This window comes from Muscardinus avellanarius (genome assembly GCF_963383645.1).
Source record: "Muscardinus avellanarius genome assembly, chromosome: 13".
Taxonomy (NCBI): domain Eukaryota; kingdom Metazoa; phylum Chordata; class Mammalia; order Rodentia; family Gliridae; genus Muscardinus; species Muscardinus avellanarius.
Window position 1 is genome coordinate 11,066,329 of NC_137799.1, and position 17,759 is coordinate 11,084,087.

The 17,759-nt window shown below is 45.3% G+C and overlaps 1 protein-coding gene across 3 annotated transcripts in view; it reads left to right on the top strand.

The window, feature by feature from the left end:
- Positions 1 to 485: 485 nt before the first annotated feature.
- PPP6C (protein phosphatase 6 catalytic subunit) overlaps positions 486 to 17,759 on the top strand; it is a gene marked incomplete at both ends in the record, with an annotated part of 37,731 nt that continues 20,457 nt past the window's right edge. For 2 of the 3 annotated variants that reach the window (XM_080709623.1, XM_080709624.1), the window contains one exon: positions 486 to 560. In XM_080709623.1, coding sequence (XP_080565749.1) covers positions 486 to 560 — 75 coding nt within the window. Of the gene's footprint in view, positions 658 to 17,759 lie in introns of all 3 variants that reach the window. The other variant, XM_080709622.1, reaches the window with a different exon arrangement.

Sequence of the window (17,759 nt, forward strand, 5' to 3'; positions counted from 1 at the left end):
GTTGGAAGTGTGCAAACAGGTTGACAGTCAGCTTACCCAATTTTTAACTGAAGATGTTCTGGTGGGAGAGTGCTTAACGGGGTAGGCATGAGAAACCAGGGGATGCCTGGCGTCACCCAATTCGGCGTTTTGCTTCGGAAAAGCGTCTCTGGGTCCCCCAGGTGAGTCCGGAGGAAGACACGGGGTGGGGGAAATAAGCTGCCCACACCTGAAAACTACAAATACCGGCAGGCCCCTCGGCGGACGGCTACGGGTTGTGGCAGCCGATCTGGCCTCCGGAGCCGGGGTCTCTTAGGCTCGGGTTCAGCCCCGAGGGCGCGCGGCGGCGGCGGGCCGCGGGGCCGGTCCTGACGTCACCGCGCAGACGCCACTCACGGCCGGACGTGACGCAGGGAGACTTCCGGCTTCGGCCTCCGCCGCTGCCTCCGCTACTCCAGCCGCCGCCGCCGCCGCCGCCGCCGCCGCCGCGGCTTGCGATTCCTAAGATGGCGCCGCTAGATCTGGACAAGTATGTGGAGATAGCGCGGCTGTGCAAGTACCTGCCAGAGAACGACCTGAAGGTGAGGCGCCCCGGAGGGAGCCCTCCGGCCGGCTCGCCCCTTCCGGCTCGGGTCCGCCGGCCCGCCCTTCCTCTCCCGGGCCCCCCGGCCGGCCGCGGTGCGCGCCGTCGCGGTGCCGGGCGCCCGGCCGCCTCGGCGTGCCTCGGGAGCCGCCGCAGCCCGAGCCCCCGAACGCCGTCCCGGCCGCCGAGCTGGGGTCCCCGGGGACGTCGCGGCCGCTGCCCGGGGGTCGCGTCTCCCGGCCGTCGGCTGCCCAGCTCTCGGAGCTCCAGCAGCTTGGCAGGGAAGACGCTTGTCCCACCCGCAGGCCGAGCCGAGCCCCAGCGGGCGCCGGCGTGGGGTCGTCCCCGCAGAGGTGACAGGAGCGGCGGGAGCGGGCATCTGACAGGCGGTGCCGCCCGCCCCCGGGACGGGCCCGAGGGTGTTGAGGTCCCCGCGCAGGAGGAAGGCGGTGGGACAGAGCAGTTTGGCAGCGATGTGACAGATGTCAAGTCGCCCCTCTTTCCTTACACTCCCCGGATTGCATTTTAGAAATGTTTCCTTCGGCCCATTCAGACGCGACTCCGTTTCTTTCTTTCTTTTTTAAGTGGCACTGAGAGTGGAACTCAGGGGCTTTTCTACCTCCGGGCTATACTCCCAGACCTATTTTATGTTTTATTTGGAAACAGGGTCTCACTAAGTTGCTGAGAGCCTCACTCAGTAGCTGAGGCGGGCTTCGAACCCGTGCGGTCCTCCTGTCTCAGCCTCCCAAGCGCGGGGATTACAAGCGTGCGCCACCACGCCCAGCTGCGACTCCGTCTCTAAGCACGTTCTTGAGCTAGTTTTAAGTGAGTACCTTGAGTACAAATACTTTTCTGACCCTTAAGTTGTTCCCCCGTAACTCCTTAACTCAAGATGTCATTTTCTTGGTTTTCTAAGGAGCCGACTTATATCTTGTCATTACTGAGCCCAAGTAAGATATAAATGTCTGAGTAAAGGAATAAATGTAAGAATGAGTGTAAGCCTTGGGCATGCTCCCTTTTCGAAAAGTATTCCTAGGCTTTTGCTAAAACCAGTGGTTAGATTTCCAACTTTGTTTATGTGCTAGTCGTAGAGTATATTTTATTTGTTCACCTTGTTTATATGGTAAACTTCGATATGGTAGGTGGTAAGTAACTGTGGACAGGTTAAACATTATATATATATATAATCTTTACCAAGCCACAACCTTAGCCTTATTTTTTTTCTTTTTCTTTTTCTTTTTTTTTCTTTTTTTGCGGGTCTGGGGATCAAACCCAGAGGCATTTGACCTCCGAGCTACACCCCCTGCCCAATTTTTTATTCTTTATTTTGAAACAGGGTCTCACTAAATTGATGATAGCCTCACTAAGTAGCTGAGGATGACCATGAACTTTCCATCCTCCTGTCTTAGCCTCCCTCTCAAGTATTGGGATTATAAACATTTCGCCATCACGCCTGGCCTATTTTATTTTTTATTTTGAAACAGGATCTCACTAAGTTGTAGAGCGTCATGCTAAATTGCTGATGCTGGATGACAACATGAGATCCTCTGATCTCAGCCTCTCATGTACTGGGATTACAAATGTGTGCTACCCTTCCTGCCTTGCCAGACTAGGAAAGGAAATTGATTTCTTTCTATCTCTGCCTGCGTGCCTCTTTCTCTATCCCCCCCACCCCCCTTGGTACTGGGGATCATACCAGGGACATCCTACTTCCGAGCTATACCCCTAGCTCTCTTTTTTATTATTTATTTATTTTGGTGGTGCTGGGGATGGAACCCAGAGGCTTTCTACCTCCAGGCTATACTCCCAGACCTATTTTATATTTTATTTGGAAACAGGGTCTCACTAAGTTGCTGAGAGCCTCACTAAGAAACAGGCTGGCTTTGAACCTGTGTGATCCTCCTGTCTCAGCCTCCCAAGCGTGGGGATTACAAGTGTGTGCCACCATGCCTGGCTTTTTATTCTTTATTTTGAAACAGGGTCTGTGTGTGTCTGTCTGTCTGTCTGTCTGTCTCTCTCTCTCTCTCTCTCTCTCTTTGGTGCTGGGATGGAACTCAGGGGCTTTCTACCTCCAAGCTATACCTCCTGCCCTATTTTTTTATTCTTTATTTTGATTTAGGGTCACACTGAGTTGCAGAGGGCCTCACTAAGTAGCTGAGGGTGTCCGCAAACTGTGATCCTCCTGTCTCAGCTTCCTGAATGCTGGGATGACAAGCGTTGCACCACCACACCTGGCTGCATTTTCCTGCTTAATAGATTAAATAAGGACAAAGCCTTTATTAGGAGTATTGCATTGTTTATGTTCTTCTGTGTTAGTCATTAGTTTTGTGGATTCTTTCTGCTATTTACTTTTTTTAGGAAACAAATACAACTAACATTGAGACCTCATTCATGGAAAACTTACCAGACTTCTTGATAGCATTGTTAATTCTGCAGATTCATCAGTGAATTGATGTGGAATTTTCTTTTTTTTATTAATTTTATGTGTTATAATGAATATAGTTTGTTCCTTTTTTATTTTGAATATGTACCTTGATATCACTTGGGCATTAGAAATTGAAACAAATGATTACATTTGAAAAGTATTTCTAGACCTCTTAGTTTGACCAGAATTACATTTTCTTCTTACCTTAAGGAAATATAGTTATTAAACTATTTATTTTCTGTTTGTTTATTTTTTATGTGCTGAAGATTTAGATTTAACCCAAGGGTGTCCTACCTTTGAGCTATATCCCCAGCCCTATTTTATTTTTTATTTTGTTTTTTAAAATTATTTTTATTTTTTATGATATTGGGATTGAACCTGGGGCATTCTACCTCTGAGCTATACTCCCAGCCCTATTTTATTTTTATTTATTTTTTTGGTGGTACTGGGGGGTGGAACCCAGGGGCTTTCTACCTCGGGGATATACTCTCAGACCTATTTTATATTTTATTTGGAAACAGGGTCTTACTAAATTGCTGAGCGCCTCACTAAGTAGCTGAGGCTGGCTTCGAACCTATGGGATCCTCCTTTCTCAACCTCCTAAGCGCTGAGATTACAAGCCTGTGCCACTGCGCCCGGCTCAATTTATTTTTATTTTGAAATAGGGTTTCACTAGCCTGATGAGTCTCACTACTTGCTGAGGCTGGCCTCGAACCTGTAGTCCTGTCTCATCCTCTCAGGTAATGAGATTACAAGCCTGTGTCACTACGTCTGGCTTATTTTTTAAATTTTTTTTTTTTTTTTTTGCGGATTTGGGGATGGAACCCAGGGGCATTTGACCTCCGAGCTACACCCCCTGCCCTACTTTTTATTCTTTATTTTGAAACTGGGTCTCACTGAGTTGCAGAGGACCTCACTAAGTAGCTGAGGCTGTTCGCAAACCGCTATCCTCCAGGTCTCAGCCTCCCGAATGCTGGGATTACAAGCGTGTGCCACCACGCCCGGCTTATATTTTTTTAATTTTAAAAGAGGGTAGTACTAAATTGCTGAGGCTGATCTTTAACCCTTAATCCTCTGGTATCAGCTTCCCATGTACTAGGATTATAGGTGTGTTCCATGCCTGGCTTTTTTTTTTTTTTTTCCTGGTACTGGTGATGGAGCCCAGGGGTATTTTACCAGTAACTGCATCCCTAGCTCTATTTTTTATATTTATTTATTTATGTATTTATGTATTTATTTATTTATTTATGGTGGTATTGGGGTTCCTGGAAACCCTTCTACCTCCGGGCTACAATCCCAGACCTATTTTTATTATTTTTATTTGGAAACAGGGTCTCTTAAGCCAGCGAGGCTGACATCGAACCTGTGCGATCCCTGTCTCCGCCTCCAAAGCGTGGGGTGCACCACCACGCCTGGCTATGTTTTAAATTTTTGTTTTGAAACAGGGTCTTGTTAGGTTGATTATGATAGTCACTACTTGCTTAGGCTGACTTTGAGCCTGTGTTCCTTCTATCTCAGCCTTCAGAGTATTGGAATTACTGGTGTGCGCCACCATGTTTGGCTGATCCTTTTGTTTTCTATTTTGGAATAGCGTCTTTCTAGATTGCTGAGGGTCTCACTAAGTTGCTGAGACTAGTCTTGAACCTTCCATCCTTCTGTGTTGGATTACAGCATGTGCCTGGCTGTGGAAATGTTTTTTTATCAGATTAATTTACTTGTGCTGCTTGTTTCTAGTATATTTAAAGAAATTTAATTTTGTTCCTGTTTCTTGGCATGCAATGCAGACTAAAAATAGACTAAGAAAGCATTCCAAGAGTACCTTTTCTTTCTTCCTTTCTTTTTTTTTTTTTTTCCAGTACTGGGGATGGAAAACAGGGCATTCGACCTCCGAGCTACACCCCCTCCCCAATTTTTTGTTCTTTATTTTGAAACAGGGTATCACTAAGTTGCATAGTGCCTCACTAAGTAGCTGAGGCTGTCCATGAACCATGGTTCTCCTGTCTCAGCCTCTCAAATACTGTGATTACAAGCATGCGCCACCACGCCCGGCTTCCTATTTTTTATTATTCCTTATTTATTTGTTTATATATATATATATTTTTTTTTTGGCGGGTCTGGGGATGGAACCCAGGGGCATTCAACCTCCGAGCTACACCCTGCCCTATATTTTATTCTTTATTTTGAAACTGGGTCTCACTGAGTTGCAGAGGGCCTCAATAAGTAACGGAGGATGTCTGCAAACCGTGATCCTCTCATCTTAGCCTCCCGGATGCTGGGATTACAAGCATGGACCACCACTCCCGACTCCTTATTCTTTATTTTGAAACAGGGTTTTACTGAGTCATAATTCCCCTGGGTTCCACCCCCAATATCCCCCCCCCAAAAAAAAAATATTTAATCTTGTTGAAGGGCTATGGTGGTTTTGTGTTTGGTTTTTTTGGGTACTGGAGATTGAACCCAGAAGCATTTTGCCTCCTAGCTACATTTATTTGTCAGCCTGATTTTTTTTTCTTCCCAGGTCTGGGGATGGAACCCAGGGGCATTTGACCTCTGAGTTACACCCCCTGCCCTATTTTTTGTTCTCTTTCTTTCTTCCTTTCTTCCTTTAGTTAGTTTTGGTGGTACTGGGGGTGGAACCCAGAGGCTTTTAACCTTCGGTTTATATTCCCAGACCTATATTTTAAAAATATTTTATTTGGAAACAGGGTCTCACTAAGTTGCTAAGAGCCTCACTACGTATCTGAAGCTGGCTTTGAACCTGTGCGGTCCTCCTGTCTCAGCCTCCCAAATGCTGGGATTACAAGCATGTGCCACCACGCCTGGCTTTATTCTTTATTTTTGAAAAAGGGTCTCACTGAGTTGCAAAGGACCTCACTATGTAGCTGAGGCTGTCAGTGAATTGCAATCATCTGATCATCTATCTGGTCATAGCCTCCTGAATGTTGGGATTATAAGTGTGCGCCACCACACCCAGCTTGATTTTCTTATTTGGAACAGTCTGACAAGGTTCCTGAGAACCTTGCCAAGTTGCCATGGCTGGTTTTGAACCTGCCATCCTCCTGTCTCAGCCTCCCAAATGCTGGGATTACAAGCATATGCCACTATGGCTGTGCTCTTTTTTTTTTTTTCCCCAGTACTGGGATGGAACCCGGAGGCCTTCTGTTTCTGGGCTGCACCCCTAGCCCTATTTTATTTTTTTGATTTGGAAGCAGGGTCTTTCTAAGTTGCTGAGAGCCTTGCTATATTTCTGAGACTGATCTTGAATCTGTGATCCTCCTGTCTTAGGCTTCCAAGTGCTGGCAATTACAGGCATGTGCCACTGCTGCCCGGCTTAGGCCTGGATTTTATTCTTTCTTTTTTTTTTCTCCTTTTTTCTTTTGTGGTACTAGAGATGGATTCCAAGGGCCTTCTACCTCAGAGTAACACCCCTAGCTCTATTTTTTACTCTTTATTTTGAAACAGGGTCTCACAGTGTTGCAAAGGGCCTCCCTTACTAAGTAGCTGAGGCTGGCCTTGAACCTTGATCCTCCTGTCTCAGCCTCCCAATGCTGCCCACCAAGCTCAGCTCTCCTATCATCACTTTTATGACTAGTCTGAGCCACCTCTGAGTTTTTTTCTATGTTTTCTTTATTTATTTATAAAGCTTCTAGAGTTGGGCGAGGTGTCACATGCTTATAATCCCAGTATTTGGGAGGCTGAGACAGGAGGATTGTGGTTTTTGAACAGTCTCAGCTACTTAGTGAGTCCCTCTGCAACTTAGACCTTGTTTCAAAAATAAAGAATAAAAAAATAGGGCTAGTGTTGTGGCTCAGAAGTAAAATTTGTCCCTGAGTTCCATCTCCGGTACCACAAAAAAATAAAAATAAATAAGTCTTCAAATAATTCTTTCTTTTTCTTCTGAGATGTGGTGAATAACCTACCTCCTCCTTCAGTCTCAGATTCTATAGATTCTTATCATATATAGAGTCTTTATCCTTCTAGACTTGAAACTTGCCAGGTTTGTCACTCTTACTTCTTCTCTTCGTCATCATTGTGTTAGATGAGTTGTTTGGCTGGCCTGCCTTCCTTCCCTGCTTCCTTCTTTCCTTCCGTCCTGGGGATCAATCTTAGGCCACTCATTCCTGGCTTCTGTAGTGAAATTCTCTTCTGGCTCAGCAGTGAAAACTAGGCACTGAATAGCAGTTGGGGCGCACTATGGCTTTGTGTAGGGCTAGAAGGATGTTGTCACGACCCTTTTTCTCATACTGTCTGGCATTTGTTTACCTTTTTGGCCTCAGTATCACATTCTCCTCTATCTTCTAAAAGTAGTGCTGGCTAATAGAAACATAATGTTCAGAAATGTGAGCCCCAAATTTTCTAGTAGCTTGAGGGGGAGATCTAGGGAATGAACTCAGGGTTTTGCACACACTAAGGCAGGTACCCTACTACTGAGCTATATTCCCAGCCCCCCTTTTTTATAGTGGGGATTAAATTCGGATACATTTTACCTCTTGAGTTGTAGTCCTGGTCCTATTTTATTTTTATTTATTTTTTAAACAGGGTCTCACTAAGTTGATGAGAGTTTCACATATTGCTGAGGCTGTCCTCCAGCCTGTGATCCTCCTGTCTCAGTCTCTCAAGTATTGAGATTACAGGTGTGTGTATGTGTGTGTGTGTGACCATGCCTGGCTTCCAATCTTATTTTTAAAATTTATTTTATTTTTGGGGGGTCTGGGATGGAACCCAAGGACATTTGACCTCTGAACTATACCTTCTGCCTTATTTTTTATTCTTTTTTTATTTGTGGTGGTACTGGGAATGGAACCCAGGGGTTTTTATACCTCTGGGCTATCCTCCCAGACCTATTTTATACTTTATTTGGAAACAGTGTCTCACTGAGTTGTTGAAAGCCTCACTAAGTTGCTGAGAGCCTCACTAAGTAGCTGAGGCTGGCTTTGGACCTGTGTAATTCTCCTGTCTCAGCCTCCGAAGCACTGGGATTACAAGCATGCGCCACCATCCCTGGCTTTATTTTTTATTTTGAAGCAGGATCTCACTAAGTTGGGGAGGTCCTCACTGAGCAGCTGAGGCTGTCCGTGAACTGTGATCCTCCAGTCTCAGCCTCCTGAATGCTGGGATTACAAGCATGCACCACCACGCCCAGCTTTTTTATTTTATTTTGAGAGGTTTTACTAAGTTGCCCAGGCAGGCTTTGAATTTAAAATTCCCCGCCATAGCCTTCCAAATAGCTGGGATTACTGTCATGCTAATATTTAATTAAACACAGTTTCAATATGAAGTTAGTATAGAATCAGTATTTATTTTATTTTTGTGGTGCTGAGATATGAATCAGAGCCTTGTATATATTATGCAAATGCATTTCAGCCCCAGCTCAATATAAAATTATTAATATAGTATTTTACTGGGTGCAGTGATGCACACCTATGATCCCATTCCAGTACCTGGGTGGCTGCAACAGAAGGACTGTAGGTTAGCTGGGCATGGTGGCGAATGCTTGTAATCCCAGCATTTGGGAAGCTGAGACAGGAGGAGTACAGTTTGCCAACAGCCTCAGCTACTACTTAGTGAGGCCCTTTGCAACTCATTTGAGACCCTGTTTTAAAATAAAGAATAGAACCCCCTGGGTTCTATCCCTGGTATCGCAAAAAAAAAAGAAGAAGAAAAAAAGAATTAAAGGATTGCAGGTTGAAGACAAGCCACAGCAACTTAGTGAGACCCTATTTTAAAATAAATAAAATAGGCTGGACGTGGTGGCTCACGCTTGTATCCCAGTACTTGGGAGGCTGAGACAGAAGGATTGCACAGATTGGAAGGCAGCCTCAGCTACTTTAGTGAGGCTCTCAGCAACTTAGTGAGACCCTGTTTCAAAATAAAATATAAAATAGGTCGGGGGTGTAGCCTGTAGGTAGAGACCCCTGGGTTCCATCTCCAGGACCACACAAATAAATAAATAAATAAATAAATAAATAAATTTTAAAAATAGGGCTCAGAATGTAGCTTGGATATAGAACACTCCTGGGTTCGATTCCCGTGACCACGCACAAAAAAATTAATACAGTGTTTTGCCCTTTATTGTACCAAATCTGAAATATGGCATGTCTTTTACATTTGTTCGCCACCACACCCAGCCTTTTTTTTTTTTTTTTTTTTTTTTTGCGGGTCTGGGGATGGAACCCAGAGGCATTTGACCTCCGAGCTATACCCCCTGCCCAATTTTTTATTATTTATTTTGAAACCAGGTCTCACTGAGTTGCAGAGGGCCTCACTAAGTAGCTGAGGCTATCCATGAACTGTGATCCTCCAGTGTCAGCTTCCCAAATGCTGGGATTACAAGTGTGCGCCACCATGCTCAGCACACCCATCTTACTTACAGCCTTTTGAAGATAGTTCCATAGCATGCTTTTCTAGGTGTGTCTTCCACTATGTTACCTTTCATTTTACTTTCCATTCTAAGCACATTGAACTTTTTTTTTGTGTGGTGCTGTGGATGGAACCTAGGGGCATTCTACTTCCAAACTATACCCTCAGCTTGATGTGTGTGTGTGTGTGTGGGGGGGGTGGGGATGGAACCCAGGGGCATTTGACCTCCAGGCTACACCCCCTGGCTTGTTTTTTATTCTTTATTTTGAAACAGAGTCTCACAAAGTTAGAGGGCCTCACTAAGTAGCTGAGGCTGTCTGTGAGCCACTATCCTCTGGTCTCAGCCTCCCAAATGCTGGGATTACAAGAGTGCACCACCTTGCCAGGTTTTATTTTTATTTTATTTTGAGACAGGGTACTTGCTGCGTTGCTGCCCTTGAACTTGAAATGCTCCAACCTTAGCCTCCTGAGTAGCTGATATTACAGATATGTACCACTGTACTTGACACCACAACATGTTTTATTTATATTATGTATGTGATGGGGTTTTTTTGGTGGAACTAGGGATGGAACCCAGAGGTATTCTACCTCCTACCTACACCCCCAGTTCTATTTTTTATTTTATTTTATTTTTTTTGTAGTACTGGGGTTCCTGGAAAACCTTCTACCTTCGGGCTACACTCCCAGACCTATTATATATATATATATGTATATATATATATATATATATATTTTATTTTTTTTGTGGTACTAGGGGTAGAATCCAGAGCTTTCTATCTCCGGGCTATACTCCCAGACCTTTTTTTAAATATATATTTTATTTGGAAACAGGGTCTCGCTAAGTTGCTGAAAGCCTCACTAAGTAGCCAAGGCTGGCTTCGAACACAAGCGATCCTCCTGTCTCAGCCTCCCAAGCGCGAGGATTACAAGCGTGCACCACCACGCCCGGCTCTTTAATATTTTTATTTGGAAATAGGGTCTCTTAAGCCAGCGCAGCTGGCTTTGAACCTGCACTCTCTGTTGCAAAGGGCCTAAGTAAGTAGCTAAGGGTCTCTTCAAACTGCAATCCTTCTGCCTCAGCTTCCCAAATGCTGGGATTACAAGCAAGTGCTACCATACCTAGCTTCTTTTTTTTCTTCTTTTTTTCTTTTTTTTCTCTTTTTGTGGTACTGGGAATGGGTGGAAAGCATGGGCTTTATACCTCGGGGCTACAGTTCCAGACCTATTTTATATTTTATTTGGAAACAGGGTCTTACTAAGTTGCTGAGAGCCTAACTAAGTAGCAGAGGCTGGCTTTGAACCAGATACTGGGATTACAAGTGTATGTCACCATGCCCAGCTGTGTGTGTGTGTGTTGTTTTTTCCCTCGGTACTGGGGATGGAATTTAGGACAATGTACCTCACAGCTACACCCCCAACCCTATTTTTTAGTCTTTATTTTATTTTATTTTTTTGCATTATTGGGGATGGAACCCAGGGGCATTCTACCTCTGAGCTACACCCCCAGCCCTATTTTTTATTCTTTATTTTGAAACCAGGTCTCACTGAGTTGTAAAGGGCCTCACTTTGGCGATCCTTCTCAGCCTCCCAAATGCCGGGATTACAAGTGTGCGCCACCACGCCCAGCTTTTTTTTTTTTTTAATATATATAATATTTGAAACAGGGTCTCACTGAGGTGAGAAGGGCTTCACTAAGTAGCTGAGGCTGTCCCCAATGGCGATCCTCCTCAGCTTCCCAAATGCTGGGATTATAAGTGTGTGCCACCACACCCAGTGGCCCAGCTGTGTGTTTTTTTTTTTTTTTTTTTTTGGTAGTACTCGGGGTGGAACCCTGAGGCTTTCTACCTCCGGGCTATACTCCCAGACCTATTTTATATTTTTTATTTGGAAACAGGGTCTCACTAAGTTGCTGAGAGCCTCACTCACTAAGTAGCTGAGGCTGGCTTTGAACCTGTGTGATCCTCCTGTCTCAGCCTCCCAAGCGCGGGGATTACAAGTGTGCACCACCACGCCCCGCTTCAGCTGTGTTTTTTAAATATAAACTAGGTGTAGTGGCACACTCCTGTAATTCCAGTACTTGGCAAGCTGAGACAGGAGAATCTCAAGTTTGAGACCATCCTTAGCAACTTTAGGGAGACCTACCTTGTTTGTTTGTTTATGGCAGTTGAACCCAGAAGCATTTTACCTTTGAGCTATACCCTCAGCCCTATTTTTTATTCTTTATTTTGAAGCAGAGCTTCACTGAATTTCCAAAGACCTCACTAAGTAGCTGAGGCTGCTTACAAACCTGTGATCCTCCTGTCTCAGCTTCCCAAGTGCTGGAATGACAAGCGTGTACCACCATGCCTGGCTTTTATTTTTATTTTGAAACAGGATCTCACTAGGTTGATGATAGTCTCACTTCTTGCCTGAGGTTGTCCTCAAACTTACAGTTCTCCTTGTCTCAGCTTCCCAAGTACTGGGATTACAAGTATGCCCCACACCTGGCTAGGGAGACCCTGTTTAAAAATGTAAAATTAAGTCGGCTGTGGTGACTGACACACACTTGTAATCCTAGTACTTGGGAGGCTGAGACAGGAGGATCACACAGGTTTGAGGCCAGCCTCAGCTACTTAGTGAGACCCTCTACAAGTTAGTAAGACCCTGTTTCAAAATAAGAAATAAAAAAAAAATAGGGCTTGGGGCATAGTGAAATATTGAAAATGGAGCTAGGGAGTCACAAAGAAGGTAAAATACCAGCCAGGTTATCAAAAGCTACTGCTTTATTTGGACCTGGCACCCTTGGGGAGTCTGCACGCCTTGAGGGAAGAGAACAATGAGCCTCCCAGCCTGTCTGGAGAGTTGTGTTGTCCCAATTGGCCGGCTGAGTCACGTGGTGGAGCAGAAGCACCAATGTTTTATAGGCATGCCGATTCTCTTGAGACATCTGTAGTCTTGTGACCTCTGGAGTGTGTCTCGCGATGTTTGGAGTCTTGTGACACCTGGAGTCTCTCGATATCTCTGCTTCTGGCTTCCAGGGTCAGCCTCTTGTCCCTGCTGAGGGGTCACGTGGTGGGAGGGGAGGAGGAACCCGACCTATCACATAGCTAGGAGGTAGAATGTCCCTGGGTTCAATCTCCCACCCACCCACCCACAGAAAGAGCCAGGCATTGTGGTGCATGCCTGTAATTCTAGTACTTAGGAGTCTGAGACAGGAGCATCACAGGCTCAAAGTCAGTCTCAGCAATTTAGTGTGGCATTATTTCAAAATAAAAATAAAGCCAGGTGTGGTGGTACGCGCTTTTAATCCCAGTGCTTGGGAGACAGACAGGAGGATCACAGGTTTGTGGCCAGCCTCAACTGCTTAGTGAGGCCTTCCACAACTTAGACCCTATTTCAAAGTAAAAAATAAAGCCGGGTGTGGTCCCAGCATTCGGGAGGCTGAGACTGGAGGATCACGGTTCGCGGACAGCCTCAGCTACTTAGTGAGGCCCTCTGCAACTCAGTGAGACCCGGTTTCAAAATAAAGAATAAAAAATAAGGAAGGGGGTGTAGCTCAGAGGTCAAATGCCCCTGAGTTCCATTCTCAGACCCGCAAAAAAAAAAAAAAAAAAAAACCAAAGTAAAAAATAAGTCAGGTGCAGTGTCATATGTTTGTAATATCAGTACTTGGGGGGCTGAGAGAGGAGGGTTGAAGGTTTGTGGACAGCCTCAGCTACTTATTGAGGCCCTCTGCAATTTAGTGAGAACTTATTTCAGAATAAAGAATAAGCTGGGCGTGGTGACACATGTTTGTAATCCCATTATTAGGGAGGCGGAGACAAGAGGATTGTGGTTTGCAGCCAGCCAGCCTTGGCTCCTTAGGCCCTTTGCAACTCAGTGAGACCCTGTTTCAAAATAAAATAGGGCTTTAGGTGTAGCCTGGAGGTAGAATGTTCCTGGATTCCATCTCCAGTACTGCAAAAAAAAAAGAAAAGAAAAGAAAAAAGAAAAAAAAGAAAGAAAGAATAAAAAAAAATAGGGCTGGGGTTGTAGCTTGGAAGTAGAATGTCCCTGGGTTCAATCTCTAGCACCCCCACTGTATGTATACACATATATGTAAATATTAATATTTATCTTTTTTTATTGTACTAGAGGTGGAACCGAGGGGCTTTTCTACCTCTGGGCTATACTCCCAGACCTATTTTATACTTTATTTGGAAACAGGGTCTCACTCAGTAGCTGAGGCTGACTTTGAACCTTGAGATCCTCCTGTCTCAGCCTCCCAGGTGCTGGTATTACAAGCGTGTGCCACCATGCCCGGATGTAAATATTAATATTTATATTGCATTTGTGTGTGTGGTGCCAGGGATCAAACCCAAGGCTGTTTAACATGCTAAATATGTGCTCTGCCACTGAGGTATGTCCCTAGCCATGTAGTGCAACTATTAAGTAATTTATATGCATAATAATGTAAGTTGAGTGCTAATATTTGTCCCATTTTACAGAAACTCAAGTAGATTAAGTAACTTAGCCAAGTCATAAACAAGTGAAGGAGTCGCGTGGGCTCGAGCCCCGTGAGTCCGGCTTGCTTCGGTTCCTGTTTGTCACTTGCTATGCTTCCTTCTCTGTCCCCTGATGCTGTCCCTTTGAGCCCTAAGTCAGGTGCTACTCCTGCTTCCAGGCTCTTGGATTCCGCTGTCAGAATTGACTGTGATGCTTAGTATACTTGTCGCTGCCCCTACTTTGAGAGCACCTTTATGCCTATTCTGCCATTTAGATAGTCTTTGTGATAGAGCAGGTACTAGAGTCAGGACTTGGTGAGGTTTAAGTGACTTATGTCACAATGAGTCAACAGAGTATATATCTGAATTTGTTTGATCTTTTTTTTCCCCTTTTTGTGGTACAGAGGATGGTACTCAAGGGTATTCTACCTTCGAGCTTCACCCCCAGCCCTATTTTATTGTTTTATTTTGAAATAGGGTCTCACTGAGTTGTGAAGGATCCCTGTCCTATAATCCAAAATCCTATAATTTGGTGTGTTTAAATTCCTGTTCTAAGCTGGGTATGGTGCCGCATGCTTGTAATCCCAGCATTCGGGAGGCTGAGACCGGAGGATCGCGGTTTGCGGACAGCCTCAGCTACTTAGGCCCTCTGCAACTAGTGAGACCCTGTTTCAAAATAAAGAATAAAAAATAGGGCAGGTGGTATAGCTTGGAGGTCAAATGCCCCTGGGTTCTGTCCCCAGACACCCCCCCCCAAAAAAAAAATTCCTGTTCTAGCCGGGTGTGGTGGCACAGACTTGTAATACCAGCATTTGAGAGGCTGAGACAGGAGAATAAGGGAGGCTGACCCTTAGCTACTTAGTGAGGCACTCTGTAGCTTATTGAGACCCTGTTTCAAAAAATAAAGAATAAGCCGGGCATGGTGGCCCACGCTTGTAATCCCTGCGCTTGGGAGGCAGAGACGGGAGGATCGCGCAGGTTCGAAGCCAGCCGCGTGCGCTGGCTTAGGAGACCCTGTTTCCAAATAAAAATGTAAAAATAGGTCTGGGAGTGTAGCCCGGAGGTAGAAGGGCTTCCAGGAACCCTAGTACCACCAAAAAAAAAAAAAAAAAAAAAAAAAGAATAAAAATTGGGCAGGGGCTGTAGCTCAGAGGTCGAATGCCCCTGGGTTCCATCCCCAGACCTGCAAAAAAAAAAAAAAAAAAAAAAAAAATCCCTGTTCTACATGGGTATTGCTTTGCTCCATAGCACTTTATTGCGTCTTTTTTATAAAATTTTTATGGTACTGGGAATTTTTTTTCAGAACACCAGTTACTTTATTGTCACCAAAAATCTATCTTTTCATTTTGAGAGAAAACAAAGAACTTTAGATAAAGTGCCTTGTAGAGTGATTGCAGGAGGTTCTCACTGAACTGTAGCCATGAGCTAAATTTCAAGCACCTGGCAGCCTCCATCCCCTGCACCTCATACCTTACTTGAGTTATGGGCCAGATGGATAAAGACAGACAGGCAGGACAGCGGTGGCTCTAAGGACAGTGGCTGGGAAGCGGGTAGCGTGCCTTCCGAGGCCTGCTTCCCCTCGTCCTTATGGCACTCTCCTGACAGGAAAAAGAGCCTCATCCTAGTACTTGGATACAGCCTCTGAGGCACAGTGTGGAGGTGCGGTCGCACAGGGCACTTGAAAAGTGCCAGAGCAGGGCCTCTCTTTAGCCCACGGGAAGAAGAGCTTGACTGACGCCTCAGCACCGGGCACAGGTCTCCATCGGGTTGGTCTGGCGCATGAGGACCAGCTGGTCAGCCAGGTACCCAGGAGGCCCCCAGCACAGATTGGCGAAGGAAGACATCCTCTTCCTTCACTCGCAGAGCGGTCTTCTCCATCCAAGATACCTGTATGCAGGGACAGCCACCCCTTACAGTATGCGATGGAGTGCGGGGCCTGTGCCCCCTCCGAGCTCGCCAGCTTGTCCCCCTTGCCTTCACACAGACTGCGGAGGTGTGCAGGAGCCAGGTGCCCGGTAGCTCCTGGCTCCAGGACAGTGCCTGTGGCTGCACAAGGATGTTGCCACCTTGCGCAGCCCCAACCCAATTGCGTGGTACTGGGAATTTGAACCAGGGGTTTTCTACATCTGAGCTAAACCTAGCCAGATTATATTTTTATTTTGAAACAGGTTCTTGCTAAGTTAGTTGCTCAGGCTGGTCTTGATCCTTCAATCCTCCTGCCTCAGCCTCCCGAGTACTTACTGCTTCATTTTGCCGCTTACAGTGCACTGTATGATTGTAAACGTGACTATTTCCAGGCTGGGCATGGTGGTGCACGCTTGAAATCCCAGCATTTGGGAGGTTGAGACAGGCAGTGGAGGTTCCCGGAGAGCCTCAGCTTCTTTCTCCTCCTCCTCCTCCTCCTCCTCCTCCTCCTCCTCCTCCTCCTCCTCCTCCTCCTCCTCCTCTTCTTCTTCTTCTTCTTCTTCTTCTTCTTCTTCTTTCTCTCTCTCTCTCTCTCTCTCCTCTCTCTCTCCTCTCTCTCTCTCTCTCTCTTTTGGTACTGGGGATTGAACCCAGGTGCATTTTACCTTCGAGGAGGAGACTTCGCTTCTTAGTGAGGTTCTTTGCAACTCAGACCCTGTAAAAAGAAAAGGATAGCCGGGCGTGGTGGCGCTCACTTGTAAAAGGGCTTCCAGGAACCCCAGTACCACCAAAAAAGAAAAAAAGAAAAGGATAAAAAGTAGGGCTGGGGTTGTCTTCAGTAGACTGCAGACTTCTTGAGGAGTAGATCATTCCTTGTTTATTTGTTATTTATTGTGGTACTGGCGATTGAACACCAGGGTGTTCTAACTATGAGCCACACTCCTCTCTCTATTTTATTTTTATTTTGAAACAAGGTTTTGTTTAATTGCTGAGGCCAGCCTCCAACCTGCAATCTTCCTGTCTTAGCCTCCCAAGTTCCAAGATTATAGGCATGTGCCACTGTGCACAGCCCTCATTTATTTTTGTTTTCTAGTTTTGGAACATTGACTTGTTTGTGATAGAATTAAACTGCATACTGTTTTACAACAAATAATAATAATTTTTTTTGTACTGGGATTGAACCCAGATGCCCTATTTTATTTTTTATTTCAAAATAGGGTCTTGCTTAATTGCTGAAACAGCCTCAAACCTACAGTCCTCTTGTCTCAGCCTCGTTGGGATTATAGGCATGTGTCACCACATCTTGCTAAACATTTCTTTAAGTAGCTATTTGTGTCAAGTACTACTTTTTGAGAGTGTTAGGGTAGTATCAGGTACTTCTCTCTGACTCTATATAATAAGAAAGATAAACAAATGATCAGTGCATAGTGTTGCTAGGTGCCAGGAGAGGGCCGTCCAGGATGTTGGCAAGCGCAGAAAGAGCAGCATGTACCTCTGGAGCCATTGATGGTTCACAAAGGAGTAGCAGTTGGAAGAGGGCAGAGTTCAGGTAGATGAAGTGGAAACGAAAGAATATACAAGCAGAAAAAATACTATGGACAGTTTAGTGCCTGGCCTCATCTGCCTTGAGCTACTCCCCAGCCCTATTTCGTTTGTTTGTTTATTTGTTTGTTTGTTTTGTGGTACTGGGGATAGAACCCAGGGGCATTCTACCTCCAAGCTACACCCCCAAGCCCTATTTTTTTTATTCTTTATTTTTTGAAATAAGGTCTCATTGAGTTGCAAAGGTGCAAAGGGCCTCACTACGTAGTAGCTGAGGCTGACTGTGAACTGCGATCTGCTCTCAGCCGCTCAAATGCTGGGATTACAAATGTGCGCCACCATGCCTGGCTCCTATTTTATTTCTTTATTTTTCTGTGTCACTGGAGATTGAATCCAGGGCCATTCTACTTCTGAGCTAGACCTGCAGCCCTACTTTACTTCTTATTTATTTATTTATTTTTGAGATACTGGAGCTTGAACCCAGGGCCTCTTAGCTACATCC